This window comes from Apus apus, chromosome 1 (assembly GCF_020740795.1).
Source record: "Apus apus isolate bApuApu2 chromosome 1, bApuApu2.pri.cur, whole genome shotgun sequence".
In the NCBI taxonomy this organism is placed as follows: domain Eukaryota; kingdom Metazoa; phylum Chordata; class Aves; order Apodiformes; family Apodidae; genus Apus; species Apus apus.
In genome coordinates, this window is record NC_067282.1 from 61,008,219 (window position 1) to 61,034,541 (window position 26,323).

Below are 26,323 nucleotides of genomic sequence, written 5' to 3' on the forward strand. Positions count from 1 at the left end.
AGGCGGGATGGGGGCCGAGAGCAGGAGGAGGAGGAGGTGGGTCTGGTTCTACTGCTGCGGGAGCGGGAAGTTGAGTCCCGCTGCCGGGAGCGCCGGGCGGGCGGGCTGCGGGGGCAGCCGCCTCCCTCCTTCCTTCCTCCCTCCCTCCGCCGCCATGAGGGGCTGGAAAGGTGTTGCCTTTCCCGAGCGCTCTCCTGATCTTTCTCTCTTCTCCTGCTGCTCCCGCCCCCGCCCCTCGGCCTTCCCCAGGGAAAGGTACCGGCGGGCGGAGCCCGGAAGGCGGCCCGTCGGGAGGCGGCGGGGGGAGCTGCCCTCCGGCCGCCATCGCTCTCCGGTGGGTGCCGGGGGGAGCCGGGGCACCCCGGGGGTGACGGCGGCTGCCGGTCCCCCCGCCTCGGCTGCCCTGCGGGTCCTGGGAAGGAGCTCGGGTGGTGCAGAGGGGCGGGGGGCGGCGAACGGGCAGGCGTTTGGGAGGAGGGTATCGGGGCTTGCCTGTGCTGGAGGCAGGCGGTGGTGCCAGCCTGACGAAATCCGGTGCTGCCGTACCGCGTCCGGGGAGGGAAACCTCGGAAATGCGGACTGAAAGGCGTCAGAAAACACACTGGGCTTTAAAAGGACTCCCAACTACAGGAGTTCCCTCTAGTTTGATAATTGGTCGTGCACGGAGAGGGGGGAGTTTTTTTTCATCTCTTTATTTACACTCGGAGCACATCATACATTTTTATATGTGAGGTCGTTAGTCCTTTAAGAGCTTTTGAGCACTGGCCCGGCTGCCACTTTTCTAAATATTTTTTTGTTAGACGAGTAAATAACACTGTTAACTGAAAGAAAACTGTGCCGTGTCTGAACCGCGGTGGTAAGTTTACGCAGGACAAGAATGGGCAAACTTACTGGTGTAAATCTCCTCTCAGGACGTAGTTACGTGTTTTAACATTCTATGTAAGACATTGAAGCAGTTTTACTTCCCTGCAAACGGAAGCTTGAATATACACCAGGTGTATTCCTCTTCCTTGCAAGAATAGGTTGGAATGTATTTAGCAAAATCTCTTCTTCAGAAATGTTGAACTGGAAGAGTATTACTTCACACATGAAGAAATATTTCCTTAAATATCACTCTAAAACTTTGCCAGGTGGTGGGGGTTGTTTGGGGTTTTTTTCTGATCTCTTAAACCCTGTAGCTTTATCAAAATTCTGAAATATTTCTACTTCATTATTTTACTGAAACGAGCGTGCTTTTCCTGCTTTCATTACACTTTCCCTTCTCGCGTTTTAATGTCTTGGCTCTTCGTGTTGTTAACCCCTAGTCCACAGTCAACTATCGATGGCTAAATACTTCGGCTTGTATTTCATGCCTTGAAAAGTAATAAACCGACCCATAGACAGGTTTTCTTAGTTCTCACCGCAACAGAGGTGGGAGGGCATTTTAAATACCAAGGCAGCACATGGCTGTGCTTGCCGTCTTTCCTTCCCATTCTTCTACGTGTTGATGGTGGCTGACTTGGATGCTTGTGCCTGCAGCTGCAACTTGAGGAAAGAAGGTTGTCTCTTAGGCAGACTGCTTCCAGGTGACTGTGTCCCTGTGTTGGTTCCTGCGTGAGGCTGCTTAGGGAGCAAAGTTGCAGCTAAAGATTTGGGGCAAATACCTGCTCTGTTGATGATCGGCTAACACGTAGTGTGTTGTGCATTTTTTTAGAATGCCATGTTTCGGTGGTGGATGTATGTTTTTAACAAGCATTTGTACCTGGTTATTTATAGCTTTGTGGTGTATGGGTTTCCTGTGGGTTTGATTGGTTGGGTTTTTTTTTAAAGAAAATGTAACTTTATTGTTATATGATAAGGTCAGTATTTTCCTGTAGGAACTGGGGGAAGGAAATTGATTCGTAATTTTGAAATTCTGTCTTGTTTGGTTTTAAAAGCAAATATAGCAGTTTAAATATAGGTCTTCAAGTAGCTTCTGGGAAACAAACCGATGAGTGAATTGATTTTAGTTTTAGTGTTCTTATAACTCTACTTTAAAGTCCTGAGGATCAATAATTAGCTTTGAAGTCAAATTCTTCAGCAAGTTTGCTGATGATACCAAGCTGGGTGGTGGGATCCATGTGCCAGAGGGATGGGGTGCCACCCAGAGGGACCTGGACAAGCTGGAGAGGTGGGCCCTGGTGAATTCAAGGCTATGCAGCCTGTTTTTTTAATCAAAACTGGGGGTGCTCAGAAGTCCAGAAGTCTTGCTTTTCTGTGTTTCCTTCACAAGTCTGATTTTTTTAATGTAATCTCTTTCAGTTAAGCTTTCTTTCCTTACGTTTTGTAGGCCTGAGTGTGTTAATGCTTCTGAGGCTGAATAAATAATACATGATTCTGATATGATTTTTTTAAGATAAGTTTGAAAAAAAATACTAGAGTTTTACTGATGAGAAGAATGAATTCTGATACTAGGTTGAAGTACAGCCTATGGCATCATAGCTTACTATTTTTAATGGCTTTTCTGTCATCTAAGAGGCTGCTTAGATGACCAAGCTTTCTGTTCAGTGTTTTTAAAACAAGATGACCTCTAGAAAATAGTCAAGGGGAAAACAAAAATATATCAGTAACCTTGGGCTGTTTCTTGGGTTTGATAACTCTTGTCTGAAGAAGACCATGAACATTCATAGTGTAGGATGCAGTCTTAGGTTTGTTTTGTATGCGTGTTTGACTTATCGGCCTGACATTATCACGTTTGATAACTGATTGGTACTGTCTTGCAGCATGGTATGGGCACTGGAGATGCAGAAACCATGTAGCAGAAAGCTTTGAGCAGTTGTGGATTACCAGTTTCTCCCAGCAGCAATAAAAAGTGAAGAATGAAGGCGACTGGATTCATTTCCCTGTGGACGTTGGTTTCGCTGCCTTGTGCGCAGGTAGCAAATCCTGCAGAACATGAAGATGTAGTAAAGCATGCAATAAAGCTGCACCGTGGGAAAGGAGCTGTTATCACTCAGAGAAAGCAGTGGGTGTTGGAGAGCTGCAGAAAACTATCCGGTCTTCTTCGCCAGAAGAACGTTGTTCTCAACAAACTAAAAAGTGCTATAAGAGCAGTTGAGAAGGATGCGGGACTGTCAGACGAAGAGAAGCTTTTTCAGGTGCACACCTTTGAAATTTTCCAAAAGGAGCTAAATGAAAGTGAAAACTCAGTCTTTCAAGCAATCCATGGCCTCCAGAGAGCTCTACAGGGTGATTACAAAGATGTTGTAAATATGAAAGAAAGCAGTAGACAGAGACTGGAAGCCTTGAGAGAAGCTGCAATTAAGGTTAGTTCCCCCATGTTTATTACTAGAGGATTAATATTCTACTTGTGATTTTAATGTGATTATGGCATGTTTTTAAAGAAAATTTTTAATTAAAAAGTGGATTTACATTAATAAAATAACTTTACTTAATTTAATTAAAACTAATTTCAATAAAAAGGGGAGCTACATTAAACTTGCAGTGTTTTACTGTTTAAAATGGATTTTTAATTAAGTATTTGTGCTCTTTAGTAAAATTGGAAGTAATTCTGTTGTAGAACTTTAAACTTACTAGCAGTCAATAGTTTTTACATCAAAACAAAGCTAAGCATAATTGTGAGACCAACAGCAAATATTATGTTAAAGGGAAAGAAGTGAATCAGTGTACATAGCACAGTTGCAAACCACTGGGATTATCACAGTGGAAATAGTGCCATAAACTGGCAAAATACTACTTTTTTTTCCCCACCTCAAATGAGAATTGTGTAACCAAAATCTACAATTTAAACAGAATTGCTTCTTTTATTTCTATGTTTGTGTAGATGTGGGTAAATTGACCATGCAAAACAGGAGGTCACTAGATTTTTAATCTCATTATTGCACTTCTATCCTAAGAAGTGCAGGTTTTGGTTGAAAAACAGTACTTCCAAGAAAGAGTTGACTGGGATAACTTTACCAAGAAAAGCACAGATGAGTAATGGTTGAGCACAAGTCCTTAATGGAAAATTTGGGTTCCCATGTTAGTGCAGACCTGTTAGGGTGTGCACAATCTGTCACTGTCTGCTGGACTCAATAGTGCTCAGACTGTGTACTGAAAGTCTCCCATTGAGAGGAATGTGTTTTAATTGATTTGGTATTTAAATTGCTCTTCTCCTTGCTCTGCCTCATAACCACTGGAGGAATACATTAAGAATTTTTTTATAACTTCTTTCTTCTAAAAGAAGAGGCTGCCCTTATACAAGGGAAGGAAAAAAGTGTAATTGGGAGATAGCATCTGAGGTGGGACGTTCTCCAAAGGGCATTTGTGTGAGAGATGTGTGGATCTGAGCAGGTGAAAATGGCAAGAGGTTGTGTGGAGGAAAGGTGTGCAGTGAATTGTGCCAAAAAGGGTGGTGGAAGTAGAGTTAGGATGCAGACTTGGGAGGCTGGAGTGGTCTGTGCAGACAAAACAAAGATGAATTTATGACAAGTTTGCATAAGGAGTAGCTTTGACCTAGGTGTGTTCCAATTAAGTGCTCAATATGACTTTGGTATTGGCACTTAATGGTAGTACCAGCCTCTGCTGCGTAAAGCTATAGCAGTTCTCATGAGAATGACTTGTTTTTTCACCTTTTTTCTTCCCCCACCCCCCCGAGATCTTAAAATAGCAGCAGTAAAGCTGTCCAGAATCTTCTTTCTCATTTACCTAATTCTTGGCAGCATTACTGTAAAATGCTGAAGTAATCTGTCCTTGAACCTGAGAATGTTGCTTCTTCATCTTTTTCATTAAAGGAGGCCTGTGTGTATAAATATGTGTTTTAGAAGTGTGTCCTGTAAAAACTTTAATTCCACAGAGGTGGATTGTGTAGGCTTTTTTTCTATGTTATCACATCAGTGTGTTTATTTTAATGAGCAATCTTTTACACTCTTCTTTCTTATGTGCATGGTTATTTAAACAGAGTAATTGTTGTTCTAACCTTAACAATTGTTACATAATGTGAAACAAAGGATAGTGGGGAAATGCATGCCAAAAAGATGAAAATTAAACAGGATAATTTTTTTACTTATTTCAGAAGAGACACATTAGGTTCATTTTTGTTCCAGGTGCATTTTACTGTAATGGTTATTTTGTTAGTGTACTTATAAGACATCCTTTCCATTTTTAAACAGTGATTTAATGGAAAATACAGATTTCTGTAGAGGTTACTGGATTCTTCCCTTCATTTTACTACTGTTGAGTTCAAGTATTTGGAAGTCTTTAGTGCTGGGATATATATTCATGTCTGATGCCTTTCTTCTTGGTTCTGGTATTGGGAAAAGTACAGTGGAATCATTCATCGGGGGGTGGAGAAAGGAAGAAGCTCTGAAGCTTCTGCCTTTCTTTGCTTCACAAACCTGCATTGGAGGTTCAGAAAAAAGCAATAAAAGCTTACCTAATTTTATCAGATTCTCGTTTCTTGGGTGCCTACTACTTGTCAGTTATTTCTTCCATGAGTGTCCAAGTAGTGCAAAGGTACTTCCTCTTCTAAATGTGCCTATTTCATCCCTGATTAAACAGTAGGGAGCAACAGCAGCACTGTGTTCTTAACCAGTATTGTCATGAAGTTCTGCTTAATCTTGCTTAATTTTGCTTGTGTTTCTTGGTGTCCCAGTCTCCTGTTTAGCACACAATCCCTAGCTGTATTACCTTGCTTAAAAGACTGTTTGGTATGTACCTTGTGGTCAGATGTCTCAAATCCCAGCATGAGTTAGTGTTTGTACTGTGATGCCCTTCTGCTGAACATGTAGCAGGCTGTTTGAGATAGCTTGTCCTTTTCATGACACCATTCTCTGCCCTTGTCCCACGCTACTGCCCTCACAGTGGTCTGTAGGTGAAGACAGAGACGACATCTTCATAAACTATTAAAATCTTTGTCTTCATTAAAGGAACTTACAGTTAAAGTTAGATTTTTCAGAGCTCTTCTATCTTGCTATTCAGATAAAGTTCTTGCAAATTAGAGCCTTTTTTTTTTTTCCTGAAGTTTACTTTTCAGCCACTCTGTCACAACAGACAGAAGGGACCAATCAGATTCCTCCACCCGAAACCTGTTTCATTCTTGATGGCAAAGAATTGCCCTTACCAATTCTGTCTTGCATTGTAAGTTGTTCTTGTGTGAGACAATAATCTGCAGCTCATATGGGGGCTGTTTTTTACATCTTTCAAGCAATGTCTGCTAGCAGAGAACAACAGATAGGAAATGTTTTTCCTTGAGGCTGTAGGAGAGTGACCGGGACTCTTCCTTATGTGTTGCATAAGAACACAAGCAGTTGGCATTGAGCCAAACACGTTAATAGTTACCTTTTTCCTAACTGTGGTTATTTTGGGAAGTGGGTGATTTTCATCATGCCAGTGTAACTATGGTAATTCTAAACACCAACAGGCAGGAGCCAGCAATTCTGTGGTTTCATTGCAACCAGGAGTATTCGTCTGACTGACAGGATTTCAAGAGGGTTAAGCTACAGTTACAAGCACTACTGAACATATTCTGGTCTTGGCATCAAGGAGTTAGTTAAATTATATGCATGTTCTTGCAGGTTTCAAGGGCAAAAATGTAAGTTCGGGAACATATGGAGAAGGAGACACTTCAGTTACTTAAATATAGGAGTTTAGGACTATCTGAAGTGCTCAGGTTATCTAAGATACCTAACACACAACCTAAGGGAAACCTATGCTCTATCTGATTTGACTGGGTATGGCAGGGCATCTAAAATAGAGACTGAAACTTGTGGGGTTTGGAAGTTTAATCTGACCAAGAGATTGCTTGTATTTTTTTGTCCTGTCTAGTTTTTCCCTTTGCAATTAATATTGCCTCTCTTAAATGGTCTCTCTTGTTTAAATATTCTCAGCATCCTGACTCTTAACTGAAGGGAAGAAGTCTGCCATGGCTTATGTTTCCTCATTCATAGCTGTTCTCTCTCTCAACCAGCTCATCTTTGAGATAGTGTAGGCATGTAAAGTGAAGCATCTCTTTTTGAAGAAAAAAACCCCTCTAATTATACGCTATCAATACACAAAGTATTATATTTGTTTTCATTTTGGTAACTGTGTAGAAGGCGCAGTGTTAAGTCCAGTCTTGATCAGTAAATAAGTCTTTTCTTAGTTCTCATTTTGAACCTGAAACATAACTTTATCAGAGAAGCTACTGAAATACTTTTACACCATATAAAGCCACATCAGCATTTTTTATTTTCTTACTTCTGAAGCCTGGAAATGGATTTCAGAAATCATTAGGGCAAGTTCATAAGAGGCATACACTGAAAAGATGGACAAAGTAAAGTATTTTACTTCTGAAAGGAAGAATGTTTCTTGGGAAACATAAATAGCTCCAGCTCCACTCAGCTGGAGTGCTTCACTGCTCATCTGTACTCTCAATGATCAGCTTTTATTTTTTGTAGTTGTTTCCACGGTTGTAATTTTTTAAAACCATAAACAGATCTCTTCCCATGTTTATAAAGTGACTTGTAAAATTAACTGTGTTTTTCTTCCAATTTGTTTGTTGTAGCTAGTAAAGCTATGCTTTCAAGCTTACTGTATATTTCTTTACTAAAGCACTAAGCTTGAAACTTTACTTGGCTCTGAGTTTCTTAAAGTAATTCCTTTCATGTATTTTCTGGATCGCAACTTTGGAGTAGCTCTACTATTTAATTGATGAGAAAAGGCACTTGGTGGGTATTTTGTTTGTTTTGTTGTTTTTCTTGCCCACTTCCCCCAGTGAAAATTGGCACAAGGGAAAGCAGTCTTCAGTGCTGTTATAAAGTCTGTATTGCTTTTACAATTTCACTTGTAAGATTATTTATGTCAAAATAAGTGTACATTTATGTAAAATGTTTTCCTGCTTGAAGGCCTGAGTAGCTCTTCATCTGTGTTCTAAAATTCAACAGGAAGAAATGGAATACGTTGAACTATTAGCAGCAGAAAAGCATCAGGTGGAAGCTCTTAAGAACATGCAGCATCAAAACAAAAGCTTGTCAATGCTTGATGAAATTCTAGAAGATGTCAGGAAGGCAGCTGATAGATTGGAAGAGGAAATAGAAGAGCATGCCTTTGATGACAACAAATCTGTAAGTGAAGTTTCAGACTCAGTCATTTCTTTGGTGTGCATTTATTTTTTTAGCTGATAATTGCACTATGGGGGCATTTCTCTTGTGTTAAACAGTTATTAGGATTTTGGTGGCTATTTTGAAAAAAACAAACAGAAAAACTTTTGGCTTTATGTTTATTTTTGCTTCCCTTTCAACAGAAGGAATTTTTAATTGGAATGATTGCTTGCTAGGAGTGAGCAAACAGGAAAAATAGCTCCTTTTTGCTAGTGATTTCTCTGGTATTGATTTATAAAGTCCTACCTGCAGCTGCCACTTTGACAGGGACAGGTATAGTCTATCTCGTTGATACAGCCCACGAGGGTTATGACATCTGAGTGGTGGTGGTGGGGACTGTGGTATTTACACTTTGTAGGATCTGGAGTTACCATGTTAAGCATAGTCTCCACCTTTTTCTCTTTCATTTTGTTGAGAAAGTTATGGGAGAACAAGAATCCTTGCAGTTAGTTTTCTCAGTCTGGGAGAAGATACATTGTTCAAGGTAAAGACTTGAAATGTGTTTGTGCTGTTGATTTCTTCCACTTCTGACATTTCTGCTTTTTGTACCTTGGCCTGTTTACATTGTTCATTGTTTCTATGTTGTGCTATGGACAGTCTCCCTCAGGTAAGGCTGTGTATATTTGGAGCTGGGAGTACGTCAGTTCATTTTACTGTCCAGTTGTGCTGACCTCAGAGTCCTACTCTGCAAGTTGACCCTATTTTGCATAAACATGGACTGCAGTTTTATTTGGCTTTTGCTCTTGAAAGGTTTTTGTTGATTGCAGGTTGATTCCCAAGGCGAACATAGCTCATAAGTTCTGCTGAGGAGGAAAAACAGTTGCTCTGTAGTAGAGAGCCAGGCCAGTTTTCGTAATTTTACTCTACTGAGAGAAAGTGAAAGCAGCATTTTACTTTGTATACACCAGATCGAAGGAATTATACCTAGAGGAAATCCTACCCAGCAGGACCAGCAGCCGGTAAGGGATGAGCTAGCTGGAGTGTGACCTCTTCTGTTCCGCTGGGGTATAACCGCACATTTTAGAGAGAACAGCAGTGACGTTTCTTCTGCTGCACCTACCAACTGGCAAAACGCCAATGCATCCTTTTTCTCCAGTGTGTCTCTCTTGGTTTCCTGCTTGTATATCTGTTGATGGAAGAAAATAAATAAATAAATGCAACCTGGAGGACTGTTTACATGCCCATCTTTGCAGGAAACAGCTAATGTGTTTTCTCTTAAGCTAGAACATTTGAACTTTATAACACATAAGCTCTAATAGAATCACCAGTAAGCTGATAAAGATATAAAAGCTTCTGTTAGAATATAATCAAATAGAGAAGTGTAGTAGGTAAAAATAAAACCAAAAAGAATCTGAGCCCTCTTAATGAAAGACAAGAGTATTTACACACTGATTTCAGTTATGTACAGCCTGCTTTCAGGATTTGCTATTTTAGGAAATAAAATCCTGAGAACAACTGTTTTCTCTCATTATGTCCTCAAATGTAGTAGTATTTAAAAGCTCACCTGATGCCATGCCATCTACTCTTGCTCTTCTAGCACATTCTGTCTTTTGTCAATTCCTTTTTCTTTTGTAAAAATAAAAATGCACTGTAATATCCACACAATGTATTACACAGAAAAAAATCAAATTGTTTTTCAGTAATTTTCTAAATCTTATAAATATTTTTTTTTCTTAAAGTTTTTTTCTGATACAGATTGTGAACCTCACTAGATGAGGAATGTATTTATCCATTTGTGTTGCAGAGAAGTTTTGGTTTTGACAGAGAAGTTCCAGACACACAAGCTACAAAGCAGAAAAGAACATACAATAAATTTTATATTCATTTGGATTTCCAGAGCTTCAAAGCAGATGCTTCGCTCCTGATGTAATTGATAAGATAATTTTGCTTAGTGAACATGATTGCTGATGTCATAACACTAAATTCCCAAGAAGATACTAGAACAGATGTTGGTTTATTAGTGTCTTGTATTTTAAGCAAAATAATAGTCATCTGCAAGATGGGGACACACTGCACTGAACAGTGAAATAATTTCAGTGTGAAAGCCAGTGTAAATTTTAAATTGTAGAGCCAACATTTAACAAGAAGCTTCAAGGTCTGTTTTGAGATCCCTGGAGTGGCAATGAGGGTGAGGGAGAGAGGGGCTCAGGAGCAAAGATGACAAAGAGGAGGAGGACGACTGGGCACTTCTTGTGTATTCTGATTAGAAGCAGTTCTTCATGCTTGCTGACTGTAGAGAAGCCTTTCTTCTTGCTCCAGTACTGTGAGAATAGTTTGCGTGTACGTGGCATGCAGCTGCTCCCACTTTATCCCATCAGCTGAAAACATGGTTTGGTCTCTTAGACTTGGCAATGAACACCTCATTCTGGACTGCAAAATAGCCTGGTAAGTAGGGAGCTTAGGGAAATTAAGACAAAATGTATATAAAGTAACAGGTTTTGAGCTAAAAAAGGATGATAAGACAGCTTTCATAATGCAGGAATAGAAAGGGGTTGTCAGCCTCTCCAACAGCTAAAAATGCTGATGTTTGAATCAGCTAGTTTATGCTTCTAAATAATTCTGAAAACTGATTTGTTTCAAGTTCCTTTTTTCACCCCTCTCTTTGATTGTTAGTGACTACCAATTCTTTAGAGGCCCATCATACTGTATGATGTAAAAAAACAGGGGAAGAGGTAATTCCTACAATATTTTTTTTTATTTAATTATACACACAAATGTAAGGAGTGGAAGAAAAGGATAAAAATGGCAGTTTAAATATTAAATAATTAAAATGCAATATTTATCTTAGCTGTTTGGGGAAATATGCTGGGGAATCAGCAAAGAAAAATAAAAGCCTGTATTATAGATGGCTTATGTGGATGCATGTCTTCAGTAAAGAAATTCATTCTTCAGCATCCAGAGAAGTTGAATGTTTTGTAGTTAGTAATTGGAATGAAAACAGCCTACTCTCTTTACTGGAGTCTAAAAGAAGTAACAACCTCAACTGTTCCTGAATATTGGTAAAATTTACATTATTTACATAATGAAATCATCCTAGTGTCTTCCACTTTGTAATTACAGGCATTGAGGAGGGAAAGAGGCAGAAACAGTTCTAATTCTCTCCTTCAAATTTACATCACAATGTTTTTTTTCCTTGACTTGGAATGCAATCATTATTTTAGATTTTTGTGAACTATCACTTGGTAATTCCTAATTGGTTTGGTTCAAGGCAATAAAATGTTACATTTCAATCGAACCTTTTGTGTTCTAAATATGATAAAGCTGTTCTTTAATTAAATATTCACATTAGATGCAATTGAAAATACTGATTTTGGAATTTTACAGCTTTTAAAACCCTGGTTTTTTTTGTTGTTTTTTTTTTGGTTGGACAACTTGGCAAAAGAGGTCTGTAAAATCCCAAATTTCTTAAATGGGAAGCAAATGATAACCTTTTTAGTTATGGACATCAAGTTTTGATAAAAAGACTGAAAGACTTCTCTAAGAAGAAACTGCAGTATACTTAGTGTCAACAAATTCTGGAGCAACTTAAAGCACAGCTAATAGTCTTTCTCTTCACTGACCTCCTGATTTTTTGTTACCGGCTTTCCTTTTCTTACAGGTACGAGGTGTAAACTTTGAAGCTGTTTTAAGAGTGGAAGAAGATGAGGCCAACTCCAAAATAAATGCTTCAAAAAGAGAAGTAGAGGATGACTTAGGTCTTAGTATGCTCATTGATTCCCAGAACAATCAGTATATCCTTACCAAGCCCAGAGATTCAACCATTCCTCGTGCTGACCATCATTTCATAAAGGTGATAATTTTAGAGACGTTCTTGTCATTTGTTTTGGTAAAATTTAGTCCCACTAGTTTGCATGCCAGTACTGTTTGATTGTATTGAATATAGTTTCAGCATTTGTCCCTCCTGAAGTTACCCTAACATTCATGATTCCCCTGGCTACTGGTGATCTGGCCAGTGGGTTGCCTACTCCTAGTGTAGTCTTCACAAGACTGCATGAATCCTTTCTGGTTTTATTTAACTTGTTGCACCTTTGAGGCAGCATCTTCTCTCTGACTGCGCAGTGTTGGAGCAAGATACTGCTGTGACTGATAAGCCACTAGTGTGTTGTCACTAGAGTTTATCTGTTCATGTCTTTTGATGAAAGAAAAGATGCTGGAAAATACATAGACGTGAGTTTTTTTTATTGTATTTGTGCTTCATGAAGACTAACTGGATTTATTTTTATTATTTTATTTACAAAACCAAAAAGGATCTGTAGTGTTTGTCTTCTGAAAGATAATAGTCTTTAATTTCATCACAAATTTGTGTGTCCTTTATATTAATGCTTTTGTAAATATTAACTATTTAGGATATTGTGACAATAGGAATGTTGTCTTTGCCATGTGGCTGGCTGTGCACAACAATAGGATTGCCAACCATGTTTGGGTATATCATCTGTGGAGTACTCTTAGGACCATCAGGACTAAATAGTATCAAGGTAAGTGTGCAAATTGTTTCTTGACTGATTTCCTTTGTTGAAATCTTTTAAAGTAGTTTTAAAATAATACAATATTGTCAACATCAAATATACTAAAAAAAACATAAAAATCCCCAAACCTGGACCTTTGCAAAATGTGGCCTTAAAATTTTATGTCTTTGAGTCACTTTGTTTTCAAGTTTTCTTCTTTATAATCGTTACAGAAGCAATTGTTGAAAGTTAAAAGATGAAGGTTGTGTGTTTTGGGTTTTTTTTATGTTTGGTGGTTCATTTTGGTATTTTTTCTTTTTGCCTTTAATCGTAAAGCATCACATTTGAGAATAAAATTATTTAAAAGACGTCAAATATTCAGGAACTTGCAGAAAGTCAGTGCTGTGGAGTGGAGAAAGAGTTTAAAATGAGTAGTTCCCTGACTAGCATCTAGACAGTTATCTTGCATCTCTGTAGCTCTTTCATCCATCCTAGTCACCCTAGTTCTTTTCCAGTCCCCTGCGCACATTCCTGAAGTCTCTTGAACCTTTTTAGCTCCATCACATGTTCCCTGATTACTGGCTCAATGCGAAACTGTGGGCTGTGGTTGGCTAGACATTGCACATGTTTTGATTAGTGGTCTGGTGTGCATTAACAGATTGTTTAGCCAGAAGGCAAAACAGAACACATGTTAAAGTTGCATGGTAATGTCTGGTTAAGTTACATTTGTCTATTACATTGATATCTACATAACTGTTTGGAATTTTCTGTCTTTGTAACCTTTGCTCTTATGTGGTCTTCTGTTGAAAGTTATTGTTGGGCTCAAAAGTAAGTTGGAATGAGTAGAAATTGTAGGATCCCTTACTGGAAGGGAAGGCTATAAATACTACACTTTCAAAATATCATAGTTTAAATTGAGATTAAATAGTAACCTTCGTGTCGTTACATAACTTCTGAGTGGAGAAGGTCCGGAAAGCTTGACCACTTAGACTGAGAAACAGTTTGTAAGCTTAGCATTAGAAGGATATCCAACAATGAATTTTCGTTTACTTAAACTTGGGAAGATTGTGTTGTCATAATAGAGATGAGGGAGGTTTCTTTAGGACAGTTACTGAGTGAGTTGCCTGTTTCTTGTGGAGCTGTGACTAAAGGTTAGTCGTCTGGATAAAGTTCATGCTGACTGGGCTTCTCGTGTGTACTCCCACCTTTTGTCTCTTCTGTATTTCAAGTAAGAATTTCAATATCATAGGAACTGAAGAGGCAGGCAGATTCTAATCTCGCAGGGAAGATAGGTTCCATCTCCACTTTCCTATGATTGATGATAGACCCTGTCCTCTTCTGCTCTGAACTATAAATACGTAGAAAAGAAATGTTAGGTTTTTCTGCTGTGACAAGGAAGACAACTTTTCTTGCTGTTGTGCTCTTGTCTCAGAAGTGGAAAGGCTGGTAGTTGTACTGGTCTGAGAGATGGATGCATGCATGGAGTCTGGACAATAGAGAGTAGAACAGCAACTACAGTCTAGCAGAGTGATTATACCAATAGGCTAATCAAATAACTGGGCAGAAGTAACTTCTGGAATGCAAGCTTTGGAGGTTTAATAGCATGTGCATAAAATGTAACCTGTTTATTTTCAACGAACAATCTTAGGTCAACACGTGCATTTTGGGTGACCAGCACTATTCAACCAAATTACCTAGTAGCAGCCAGGTGAGAGGAATAATATTTGAACCCTAAAGATGCTGAGGGAATTTCTGGTGTCATATGGCCAGCAAGTGAACTACCTATAGAAACATGAGGAAAAAAAATTGTTTTGCAAATGGACTTACATATTATAAATACATTACTAGGCACTGATTTTTTTTTTTCTTTTTTTTTTTTCAAGTCTATTGTACAGGTGGAGACGTTAGGAGAGTTTGGTGTATTCTTCACTCTCTTTCTAGTTGGTCTGGAATTTTCTCCTGAAAGATTAAGAAAGGTACTTTTGTGTAAAACATCTGCATTACACGACTTAATCACCAATGTTCAAGTTATCAGTTCTACTTTTTTTTTTTTTTTTACATTCTCCCTATAATATGCTGGTATAATATTGTATGTTTTTTAAAAGACGAACAGGACATTTGCTTCTTCTCTTTAACTCTTTGGAAAGAACAGAATGCATTATTTGGTGTCTCAAAAAAACCCTTTTCCTCTTCATTTTAGTAGAACTTTTTTTTTTTACTAGAAAAATGTCACATGACTTACAGCAATCCATCTCTGCAATATTTTAACATGCAGTAACATGCAGTTGCTATTATGAAGTGTCCAGTAATGTCTGCCAGTCCTGTTATAAAAAAAAAAAATCAGTTTGTTACGTACTGTATCGATACATGCTGTAGTGCCTAATAAACTAATAGTAGAAGTATGTTAGCACAGTCTGGAATATTTCATGATACGGCCATCAGGATTCATCAAAAAGGTGCAAGTTTCTTTTGGTCTTAATTAAAAAAAAGTTATTGCGTAAACCAGCTAGGATTTTAATAGTGGAAAACACAAAATACTGCTGCAAAATATGTGAAGACTGTACATGTGCAAAGAGTTGCGTTATGTGATTTGTTCCTAAACTGATGGTATTAACTTCATGAGACTATAAAAGCTTTAATTGAAATCTGTTGAAATCTATGAACATTCAGCTACATCTGTTATTTTTAGTCCATCTGAAGTCAAAGATAAATGTCAGTAATTCAAGGGTTCGTAACTGTAAATATAAATTGCTACTTCAGAATTGTGCATACACTAGCGTGGAGTGGGCTGCTGGTATATTTATGGTCTTTGCCACTCCCATTTTTCCCTCACTTTGGAATCATGTCAAATAACTGGTCTTCCATTTGATGATTTGAATATATTTCCACCCATAGTGGACCTTTGGTCCTTAACTTGTCTGTGAGCTCTAGAAATTGTACCTAATTTCTGATAATGAGCCTTCTGGCATAGAATATTATCTACTAGGCATAGTAACTTCAGAGTTTTAGGATGTATAGGGTGACAGTCCATTACTTCTGTAGCCCAGCACTGCAGCCCCAAATGATGCCTCTTTAGCCGCTTATTTGCTCTGAAAATCATTGCAACTTATCAGTGGGAAGAGCCTCGTCAGACTTTATCATAAGAACTCGTTGTCTTCTCAAGGTATGGAAGATATCTTTGCAAGGACCATGCTACATGACAGTTCTGATGATTGCCTTTGGTTTACTATGGGGACACTTGCTCCAAATTAGACCAACACAAAGTGTCTTCATCTCCACTTGTTTATCTTTGTCAAGCACGCCACTGGTGTCAAGATTTCTTGCAGGTAGTGTTCGAGGAGATAAAGAAGGTAAGTATTATTTTCAAATCTGGACTACTGTAATATCTGCAATAAAGGGTGAAAGAAGTTGAGTTAGTAATATCACAAGAGAAACTAGTTAAAAAATGAAACAAAAGAACCCCACTGTTTAGCCTGTTAAGTTGTCATCCTCCTTTTACACTGGCCAGTGTTGTGCATATACTTGTGGTGAGGTGTACCTGCTATTTACATAGCCAGTCCTCTTTGGAGAAAGACATTGTAGCCCCAATTAGTACTCTTAATAATAAAAATTGTCTGGAATCCTTGTGCTTTTTAAGAGGTTACCAGGTTGCGCCATTACTAGCAGTCTGTCATCAGGGCAGAAAGGCTAACTTAAACAATTCACATCCTTCTTCAGCAAACTAAGACCAGCTCAGGTAGTCTTTCATAGCCAACAGCTCTTCACATTAGTACCTTCAAGTGCCATATTTCTACCTTCTCAAATGCTTCTAAATGTTTCCTTTCAGAAGTTCGGCCATCCTGCTTTCTTCCACTTAAACCTCCCTCAAACATACTGCATTAAAGTTCTTCCCACCCCCTAGAGTATGAATATTTTATGCCTAAATTAAAGTGGTATGTTTTACACATGCTGGCTCTTACAAATGCCTTTAGAATAAGACTGCATGTTTTCAGTAAAGGAGTTTCAGTAAATGCATAACTAGTGCTTAACTGCAAAGCAAAGTCTGTGGTTTGATTGCTTGGCAGAAACTTCATATAAAATATTTTATTTATAGTTTTAGTGTATCTTTTTATATATATATAAATAAATTTATTTACTGGTGGGGAAGAAAACCCAGAATGTTTTGTATGACCCCACCCCATTGAGAACTATACTTAGCTTCTATTTGATGAAGACGTTTCTGAGCACTGCAAGCTTTCACCGATGCTGATGGCTGTTTCCATGACTGCTTTGTTGGTGTACAGGGGATATTGACTACAGCAGTGTACTACTTGGCATGTTGGTGATGCAGGATGTGCAGCTTGGTTTATTTATAGCTGTCATGCCTACACTTATTCAAGCAGGAGTAAGCACATATTCCAGGTAAAAAAAAATAATTATTGTATGCATCTTCCCCCCACTCCCTTCCAACAGTAGATAGCCAATATGAATATGAGAGCTACAATTAATGTCAGTTCCTCTTAAAATACTCTGTTCTGCGAGTTTCCTTCACTATATTTGTATCTGTCATGTTGTGTGAGGATATTATTTCTGTTCTAGCTGCCCTAGTTCTGTCCAGCACTTAAAACTTGTAGGGAAAGGTTTGTTATTGTAAAAAACAAGTTAATTTCTTCAGTTACTTTTATTTTTTGAGACATTATTTTTGTAACAGTATTATTAAGCCTGATGGCTTACCTTGAAGATCAATCAACAAAAATATTTTAAAATCAACATGGAAGTAAATTCTAGGCTGTAAAAGAGGCTGCTGGTCACTCAGCAGATTTAGTATTCATCTTGTTTACTAATGTATCTAAATATATTTCTGTAGCCACTCAGTTTTGAACATCTGTGGAATTAGATCTTTTCACTAAAGGAGAACTGGTTGGGACGCATGAGAGCACTTGAAAGTAATGTTTTGTTTGTTCTTCTCTTTCAGCATTTTCAAGGAAATACTAAGAATACTGATACTGATTGGCCAAATACTCTTTTCTTTGGCTGCTGTTTTTCTTACGTGTCTTGTTATAAAGACTTATCTCATAGGACCGTATTATCGCAAGTTGCATGCGGAAAGCAAAGGGAATAAGGAAATCCTCATTCTCGGAATAACTGCATTCATCTTCCTTATGCTAACGGTAATCTTTTAAATTAATAAAACATTTTGCTGCATGTGGTAGTTTGCTGCATCAGTATCACAAAAGCCACTGCACTTAGTGTTGCTGCACATCTATGAACCTGTGTAGTTAATGACTCGGTTTTAAAATGTTTTAAAACAAATCCCAAATGCACAGATCATTCAGGCATTACAGCATAGATGAGTAAGAAGAGAGAAAATTTGAATGTCAATCAGATGAACTTGTGCTGGTAACTTTTAAAACAGGCAGCTAATGAGTCATTAATCCAGTTTTAATTTAGGGCTATTTCATGCATTTGAAAATAATTTAGGAAGTATTTTGAGATACTGATAATGGCTGATCGTGACATGTGCTCACAAGTTTATTTCCAATAGCAAATTCTAAAAATGTTTTTTTATTATAAAATAATTTTCTTTTTCCGTGGGAGATGAACAGTTTGGTGTGAAGTTGAGAAACCAGAGAAATGCCTTAAAGTAAATAGACTTTTTTGTTATAACTCTTGAGTTTTGTTCATTTTTCCTCTGAATCTTCCTTCTATTTGTTACTATCTCATGTCTCAGTTCTCCAAAAAACTGTTCTGTTGGAGAATAGAATGTGACAGTTGCTGATACTGTTGTGGATTTGAAACTCCATTATTCTGGATGTTAATCTTATATCCTCTGAGAATTTCTGAGAAAAATTATCCCAAAAAGTTCCTGTGCATGATTTTTTTTTTTTTTTTTCCCTGGGATATTTGCTTAATTATTACAGGTCCAACAGGGAGAGCTCATCTCCTTGAGGAAGGCAGAGCACAGCTTTACAATTTGTTGATTTCTGTTGTGTAGGTGAAAAATGCCATCCCTCTAAACAGCTATTCACATTCCAGAGGTGTGCTAATAAGCGAAGGAACTAAACTGCTTTGTTTTCTCCTTTTTACTTTCTAACATGCAGAGGTAACGTTTGTAAAACAACTTCAATAAAAAGCAACAAGCAAACCACAAAAGTTGCATAAAATATTATGGTATCTAGAAGCAGTTTTACTTTCATTAAAACAGGACGTACATAGACCGAGCTGATTGAATTGGGTGTATTGTGCCCAAATCACATATCAAATACACAAGGAGTTTATCTATGTGATTTTACATGATGTATGTGTGTATACAAACCTGAGGGCAAACATGTTTGTGTTGGATTCACACTGCAAAAACTGAAGGCTTCTTCAGCATGGGAAGCATTTGTGAAGGAGCAAATGTTTTGTGTACTTTTAAGTGAAAAAAATTTTCCTTTTGAATTTGATAAATAATGTATCAAAGGGAACAGTACAAAGGATACTGCATGTAAGCCAGTTGAGATCCTTGATACTCACTGACATGGATACATTAATAATACTAGTGCAGCAAGTTGTGGTTTCAGCACCAAAAAAACAACGTTAAAAAAAACCTATAATGGAAACAAAACAAAAAGCATTTGGTTGTCCAGTTGAACAGGTCAACAAACAAGGCTTTTGGAAAACAAGTAACTGAAACGCTCCCTTACTTTGTCCCTCAACTAGCTGGGCAGATTGGAGGGGGATCATGTCAACTGCCAATCCTCTAGAAATCTAGGTGACTTTGAGACACAGTTTTGCATCATTCAAACGTACTTTGTCAACAGTAACAAAAGTTCAGTAGATCATTATCACACTTCCAACAACTTTTCAAGATATGAGTTATGCAGATACTGCTTTTTTGTGTGTTTTTTTGAAAACTCTTCTTCTGAATCACAACATAATAAGCAAATCTAGTTTATGGTTTTAAATATGACCATTTCGGATTGATTGCCAAACTGGTACTTCTAGGTTGAGACATATTCCACAATGAACATGTTATAAGTCAGCAGAGCGTTCACTGGTGTAGTGTTGCTTTTTCATGTTCAGTATCTACAGAGATATTATTACAAGGAAAATTGTGTTAAAAGCTATTGTAGAATCACAGAACGGTTTGAGTTGGAAGGGACCATAAAGATCATCTAGATCCAACACCCCTGCATGGGCAGGGACACCTCCCAGTTGATCAGGTTGCTCAGGGCTCCATCCAACCTGGTCTCGAACACTTCCAGAGATGGGCCTTCCACAACTTCCTTGAGCAATCTGTTCCAGTGTCTCACCACCCTCACAGTAAAGAATTTCCTCCTACTGTCTAACCTAAATCTCCTCTCTTCCTGTTTTGATCCATTACTCCATGTCCTCTCACTACAAGCTCTTGTAAAAAGACCCTCCCCAGCTTTTCTGTAGGCCCCTTACAGTGCTTCAGCCCTCAGGTCATCTTCATGGCCCCTCTCTGGACTTTCTTCATGAGCTCCATGTCCTCCTTGTGCTGAGGGCTCCAGAATTGGACACAGTACTCCAGGTCTGGTCTCACGAGAGCCAAGTAATAATGAATTGCTGTACTGGATATCTGCAGGATGAAAGTAGTCACTTCTGTTTTGAAACCAAATTGCTGAATGTTATTAAGGAATCGAAAAAAAAAAAAATAAATCTGACCTGACAAGAAGGATAGCTGTAACATTTACATGCTTATAGAACTGTGCATACTCCATGGCAGGGTGAGAGGGAAGTGGCTTCCAGTTTGACTGCATTGTGCTTGACCTGGAATGATGACAGCAAACGGAGGGAAATTGCCTGCTTGCTTTATATACGAAAAAGATGAAAAGAAAATATAGCTATATTATTGTAGTACTTTATATATGAAAATGTACATCCTTTTCCTGCACTGTATTAGGAATGTCATTCCTTGATTGCTTGGAGTACTCCTCCAGGGCTCATAACCCGCTTATGAACTCTCTTGTATCAGTTAAAAGGAGAAGATTAAGGAAGAACTGTAATCTCAAATATTCTAGTTAATTATTTAATAAAATGCAGTTGAGATGGAGTTTTTACAAGGCGCACTAAAAATTGTTTCTGTTTCCATTGAGGTTTTACTTTGCAAGCTTAGAAATCACCTCTTTACTCTTGGGTAGATTTAAGTTATTAAAGCCTGAAATTCTAATACATTTATTTCCATCAGGGATTTCTTTAATTTTACTGGCTTACTATACTCATTAAGCTTCTCTGATGATTAAAGAGTAGCAGTAAGATACACAGTATTAGAGAATATAGGCAAAACAGCTGCTGAACAAATGGTTGAAATTCATCTGGTACATGTTACAGCAGTAATGTTTATTTCTTTATGGCTGTAGTAGAACATTTGAACATAAAAATCCAATATTCTAGTGAAAGCAAAGCAGTCCTTTCTGAATTAGAGTAAAATGGAACCTTTGAATACAATGGAAAACAAAATTATACTGGGAAGAACATGTAGATTGACAAAACTTTTCATTTAATTTTGACTGAAAAAGCTTTCTGTAATGTAGAGGTTGAGAAAGGCACATTGCAGAGGTCTGGGATTAGAAATTGTTAGAGCCCTATTTAGTAAAGGTAAAACATAAAAGATGATGCAAACAGAAAGGAAATAGAAAATGCAAAATACTTTCAAAATTTTGCTTATATGAGAAACTTTGCTGAGAATGCTTTCCTGCCACTAAAACAAATCCCCTCCAGTGTGTGTGTGTGTCCCACTATAATATCATAAATCCTGATGCTGCAGATTAAGTTGAGGAAATATATCCAGTTATTGGTAATATTATTGGACAATCAGAGACCAAGATGAGAAGAGTAAAAGAAGTCTCTGTATAGGTCTAGATAGAAATCTGAAGAACACATTGGGGAGAGGGGATGGGGTTAAGAAATTGATGTAATTTTTAGTTTTTTTTTCTTGCCCTCTCATCCACTTCACACTTGTCTGTGTGTAGAGCAACCTATAGATTTTGTACACATGAAGCTGTCTCGTACCTAGAGAGTAGAAAAGAAATGGCAAAATCTGCCTTTTAATCTGCCAGGCCCTTTAGCTCATACTTGCTGTAGAATGAAGGAATGGAATTCAGCTTTTATGTGGTGGAAGCAAACCCAGACAGACGTACGGTGTTCCAGTTATGTCTGATGCTTTTGGAACAAGTATGCTTCTTTCACACTTAAGTGATTCCCATAACAGCACAGTATCATGCAATTTCCAATACAAGAGATGCTAAATCCCTTCTTACATGGTAACCTAACCATTAACAATACTTAAAATATTAGCTATAAAAGTTTTGATCTGGAGCTCTGTTATCACTGATAACACTTAAATGTGGGGGGACTGTAGCTGAAGAGTGAATATAATTCCAACTTTATTTGAAGAGGCTATATTGGATCTTAATTATTCTCAAGAGGTTGTGACTTTCAAAATAACTACTGTGTGATTGAGAAGAATTTAAAGGTTTCCTCTTCATAACTGTTTCCTTTATCTTACTCATCTTTTGGTGATTTTAAAGCCTTTTACATATATTTCCTTCTTCCCTCATACAATTTCAAATTTTGGGGAAAAGCACTGAAATTCCTTTTCAATTGAGAGTAACATTATAATGTTGTTTTGTTGTTTTTGCCTGATTAGCATCTCTTTGCATTAGTTAATGGAACCAATTAGTTTTCTTAGTTGTCTTGCAATAAATTACAGACTTAGCACAAATGGAGTTATGTGATGGGTATTCAAACATTAATACTTCAATACACAGAAGTCTGGGGGTTATTTTTAGGTAGCATTTTATGCACAGCTTGGAGACATGTTTATTGTGTCTTTTGTTCTCCTCCACTAATTTCAAGTCACTTGAATTTTTGCGTCATGTCTTACAGTGAAACACTGTTGAAGATATGACAATTTTTGTCCATAAATGTACTATGGTGTATTGTTGCTTAATCCAAATGACTATGGAAATAAGTCTTCAGTTGTAAGTGTTCTATTACTAGCATTGCCCTTACTCAGCAAGGGGAGCTGTAGGGTTTTGAAGTAATTATTTTAAAATGTGCTTTATACCGACTAGAAGTGTTGTTTTTTTTTAATGTTCTGTGCATTGCCTTAAGCAGTTGCTTTGTTTTTAGTTCAGTCTCTTTACATGTGTTTGATCTCTTCCTTCTAGTACCACGATCAAATAATGAAAAAGAATGAAGCAGTCTGAATCCTTTCAAGCAGATATTGTGCTTCATTTCAGCAGTTTACTTCACATGCTTAAATGCCTCCCTAGTCAATAAAGCACACAGGCACATTTAAGTCCAATTTACAATAATAAAATTTAATTTATGCCTGGGACTTCTGCTACATTGAGACTATTCTTCCAAATTATAAGCTATGATTTTTATTTTTTCTCCTTGTGAGACAGCTGGAAAATATGCTGTTCTTACTGCTTTATTTCACAGCCTCAACCTATTATGCAATCATGACTCCAGAGCTGTTATAGTCTTTCTCTGTTTTGTGAAATCAGATGCTATCCTTAAGAATGACACGAAGCATTACCATGTAGATTAAGAAATTTGTTTTTGTGGGGAAGGAGGTAACATGGAGGGGAAACTGGTTTTGTGAGTCTTTTGTATAACTACAATACTGCAAAACACTGATTTAAATACACTGAATTCTATTTGTTGTTGAACTTGCGTAAAGACAGTAATTTCCTGCATTCAGAATAATGTACAGTTTTCTAATTTCACTGTGAAATGGTATATAAGTCACTGAGGCTTAGAGAACAGAAATAGATTCTCTGTTATTCCTTGACAGATCACAGAGCTATTGGATGTTTCAATGGAGCTGGGATGCTTCTTAGCTGGAGCTCTGATCTCTTCTCAGGGTCACATGGTTACTGAGGAGATTATGTCCTGTATTGAACCAATACGTGACTTCCTTGCCATCATTTTCTTTGCATCCATAGGTAACTTCTAAGAAAACTTATTTTAAAAATAGAATTAACCTACAAATGTGGGGGAGGAGAAAAAAATGGCGTCTGCAAATTGGGGGAAGGAGATTACTTTTATTTTGTTAAATAATAAACTGTTAACTGACCACAATATTGGTTTATCTTTGCTAGTATTTTTAAATGTAACATTCATTTTCATCAGCAATTTGCATGTTGTACTCTCAATTCTTGTTTTAATGTCAGTTTTTAATTGTTAACTCTAAATTCACACTATTTAAAATGTGTAACTAAACATTTTAAAGGAAAAAGGATTTTGTTTGGGTGCTGGTTTGTGTTTTGTTTTTTTTTTAAATGTACTTCTATCTTCACAGTGGCTGTATTTGTAATTTATACTAAAAATGTATTACTATTTTGAGTTAGTAGCATAGATTTCAGGTTCTTGTAGCTTGGTTTTCTTTAGAAGGATATGATAATGGAAACAGATCTTTTTCTACAGCATTTTGTTTCTTTAGTTAGGAAAATATGATCTGTCTGTTCTCAACACAGGGAAAAAAATAATTGAACAAGATGTATCTCAGAGTACCTCAACACCAACTGAAATGCAGCATTGATGCCTAAGACAAGGAGGCTAATTAATCATGCTTGTTATCCAAAACAAGTTAACTCTGAGAATACTTCCAGGGTATTGGTACCTTAAATTTTGAAGTGCTGCATCCTCTAGCTGTCCGTCCATGCCCCAATGTGCTTTCTCTAAAGGAAACAAAAGTGCTTAGGTACAGTGAATGAGACAGGCCATGTGGAAGCACTTGCCTCTCCCTGTGGATTGTATGGGAGATGCATGTCCTACTTTGGGTGCACTGCAGGGTCTAAAATAGAGGCTTGAATGTGGCCCTTCGCACAACTCTAACCTCCTTCAATCCATGCTTACTCATAAATTCTTGTGGCTTATTTTTTTACTTCAAGACCACACTTGGTCTTCTTGGATTTTCTTCTGGATTTATTTTTTTAGTTTTCTATTGTTCTTTTTACCTCCATATATTTGTTCAGGTAATGGTGAAGTCTTATCAGCATAATTTTAATGTCTTTCCTCATATACCTGTTTGATACTCATTGTTTTGTAACAGAAACTAAAGCTGTTTCTGCTGGTTGCTAAAAGAAAAATTAAGTAGTTTTGCCTGCCAATCTTTATTTTTATTTTACCTGACCCATGATAGTAACTTGTGCTGATCAGTCAGATTGCTTAGTAATAGATATGTTTATTTGGATAACTTATTTTTTAATAAAGGGAGGAAAGTGGTGGGGTGTGGTAGAACTCTTGAGTCCATGTAACTGACAAGGTTGGATTAGTAATTCCTAAATGCTCAGGGGTATGTTGTTTATGTGTTTCAGTAAAGGTGGTGATGAAGCAAATAGTGTTATCAGGGATACAAAGCATGACAAGTAATTATAAACCCAAAGTTAATTTTACAAAGGACTGAACAAGAATACTGTCCTACGCTCCAGTGACTACGTAAATTAAAAGACTAGAGATAAAGCTTTGGTAGAGTACAAAAAAATAGCAAGACCTTGGATAGCATGCTGACAGCACCCCATATAGCCTATGTTATACTGTAAATAAACTATTTTAGTAGTTCTGTTACAGAATTAAAAAAAAAAAAAGAAAAATCTTTTTAGCTGTTGTTACCACTAGACCTGCAAGAAGGGAATGAAACGAAAGTTGCCTTACAAGTTTGTATTGCTTGTACAGAAAATTGGTCTTATTACAATGCTTACTTGTAAAAAACAAAACCAAACCAAAACTAAAACCCTACCAAGAAAAAAACAACAAAAAAACCACCAAAACAAACAAACAAAAAAACCTTCCCTCCCAAATAAACATTATCCCACCCTTCCCCCTTTACTTTCAATTACTTTCCAATTTTGTGGTTAACAGGAAGTTTTGCGGGGTGGCAAGAAGGTAAGCTTTAAAAAAGAGTGATGTGATGTTGCAAAGAAAACCTGAGTAGGATAAAAAGTATTCCTTAAACTTTTAAAAAAAGAAATACAGTAAGGAAGTACTCTTTCCTTGCTCTTTACTTGTATATATATGCATGCAAGTGACATGTATTTATAAACAGAGAGATATTTGCTATGTGAAATTATGTAAGGGCCCCAGGGACAGATTCTTCCCCCTGCCTAAAGAGAAGGCTTGTTGCTATGGGCAGCAAGTACCCTATTACAGAAAGCAGAAACACTTGAGATCCTGAGGTAGGATGGGACACAACTGCAGTAATATAATTTCTGTTCCTTTTAGAATAAAGGACTAAACAGAAAAAATTTACTTAATTGAAAGGCGACTGTAAACATGTCATTTGGAAAAGTCAGTTCCTATTTTGCTTCATTAATTGCCTGTCTTTCTGTTCTTGCTACAGAAATCCTTCTGGTTCCTAAATGCTGAGCTCAACAGTATGTGTTCATGTAATATATGTATGAGTGGCCCTGCCCTGAGCTTGACCTGTGTAATGCCCCTGCTTTCAAATCCATGCATGGGTGCATTTGTGGGAATAATACACCTTTGCAGTTAGGCATTAACAGCAGCACTTTGAATTACTCTCCATCTGTACATTAATTTAGGTCTGTGTGTGTTCTTCAAGTTTTCTGGCTGTCTGTGCTACCTGCTGAGGTTAGCAAGTTCCTTTTAGTCTCGTTCTCTCAAAAATACTAGTGAGGACAAACTAGACCAAACCCTCAGAGCCACATTTTGAGAACTTTATCCCTTATTTCTGTTTTGGTACCCAGTGCTCAGAACCTTCCCTTTGCTCTGCATAATGTGATTATGTTTTGATTGCTTTTTAGAAAGGTGGAAGGCATATTTGTA

General features: G+C 37.5%; 1 protein-coding gene across 2 annotated transcripts in view; it reads left to right on the forward strand.

Moving 5' to 3' along the window:
• The first annotated feature begins 10 nt into the window (after nucleotides 1–10).
• The window catches only part of TMCO3 (transmembrane and coiled-coil domains 3), a 34,218-nt gene continuing 7,905 nt past the window's right edge, over nucleotides 11–26,323 (forward strand). The window contains exons 1-10 of one of the 2 annotated variants that reach the window (XM_051623729.1): nucleotides 15–334; nucleotides 2,742–3,284; nucleotides 7,881–8,060; nucleotides 11,695–11,886; nucleotides 12,443–12,571; nucleotides 14,425–14,517; nucleotides 15,705–15,891; nucleotides 16,825–16,942; nucleotides 17,496–17,691; nucleotides 23,331–23,481. In XM_051623729.1, coding sequence (XP_051479689.1) covers nucleotides 2,838–3,284; nucleotides 7,881–8,060; nucleotides 11,695–11,886; nucleotides 12,443–12,571; nucleotides 14,425–14,517; nucleotides 15,705–15,891; nucleotides 16,825–16,942; nucleotides 17,496–17,691; nucleotides 23,331–23,481 — 1,693 coding nt within the window. In that variant the 5' untranslated portion in view covers nucleotides 15–334; nucleotides 2,742–2,837. Of the gene's footprint in view, nucleotides 335–2,741; nucleotides 3,285–7,880; nucleotides 8,061–11,694; nucleotides 11,887–12,442; nucleotides 12,572–14,424; nucleotides 14,518–15,704; nucleotides 15,892–16,824; nucleotides 16,943–17,495; nucleotides 17,692–23,330; nucleotides 23,482–26,323 lie in introns of both variants that reach the window. The other variant, XM_051623735.1, reaches the window with a different exon arrangement.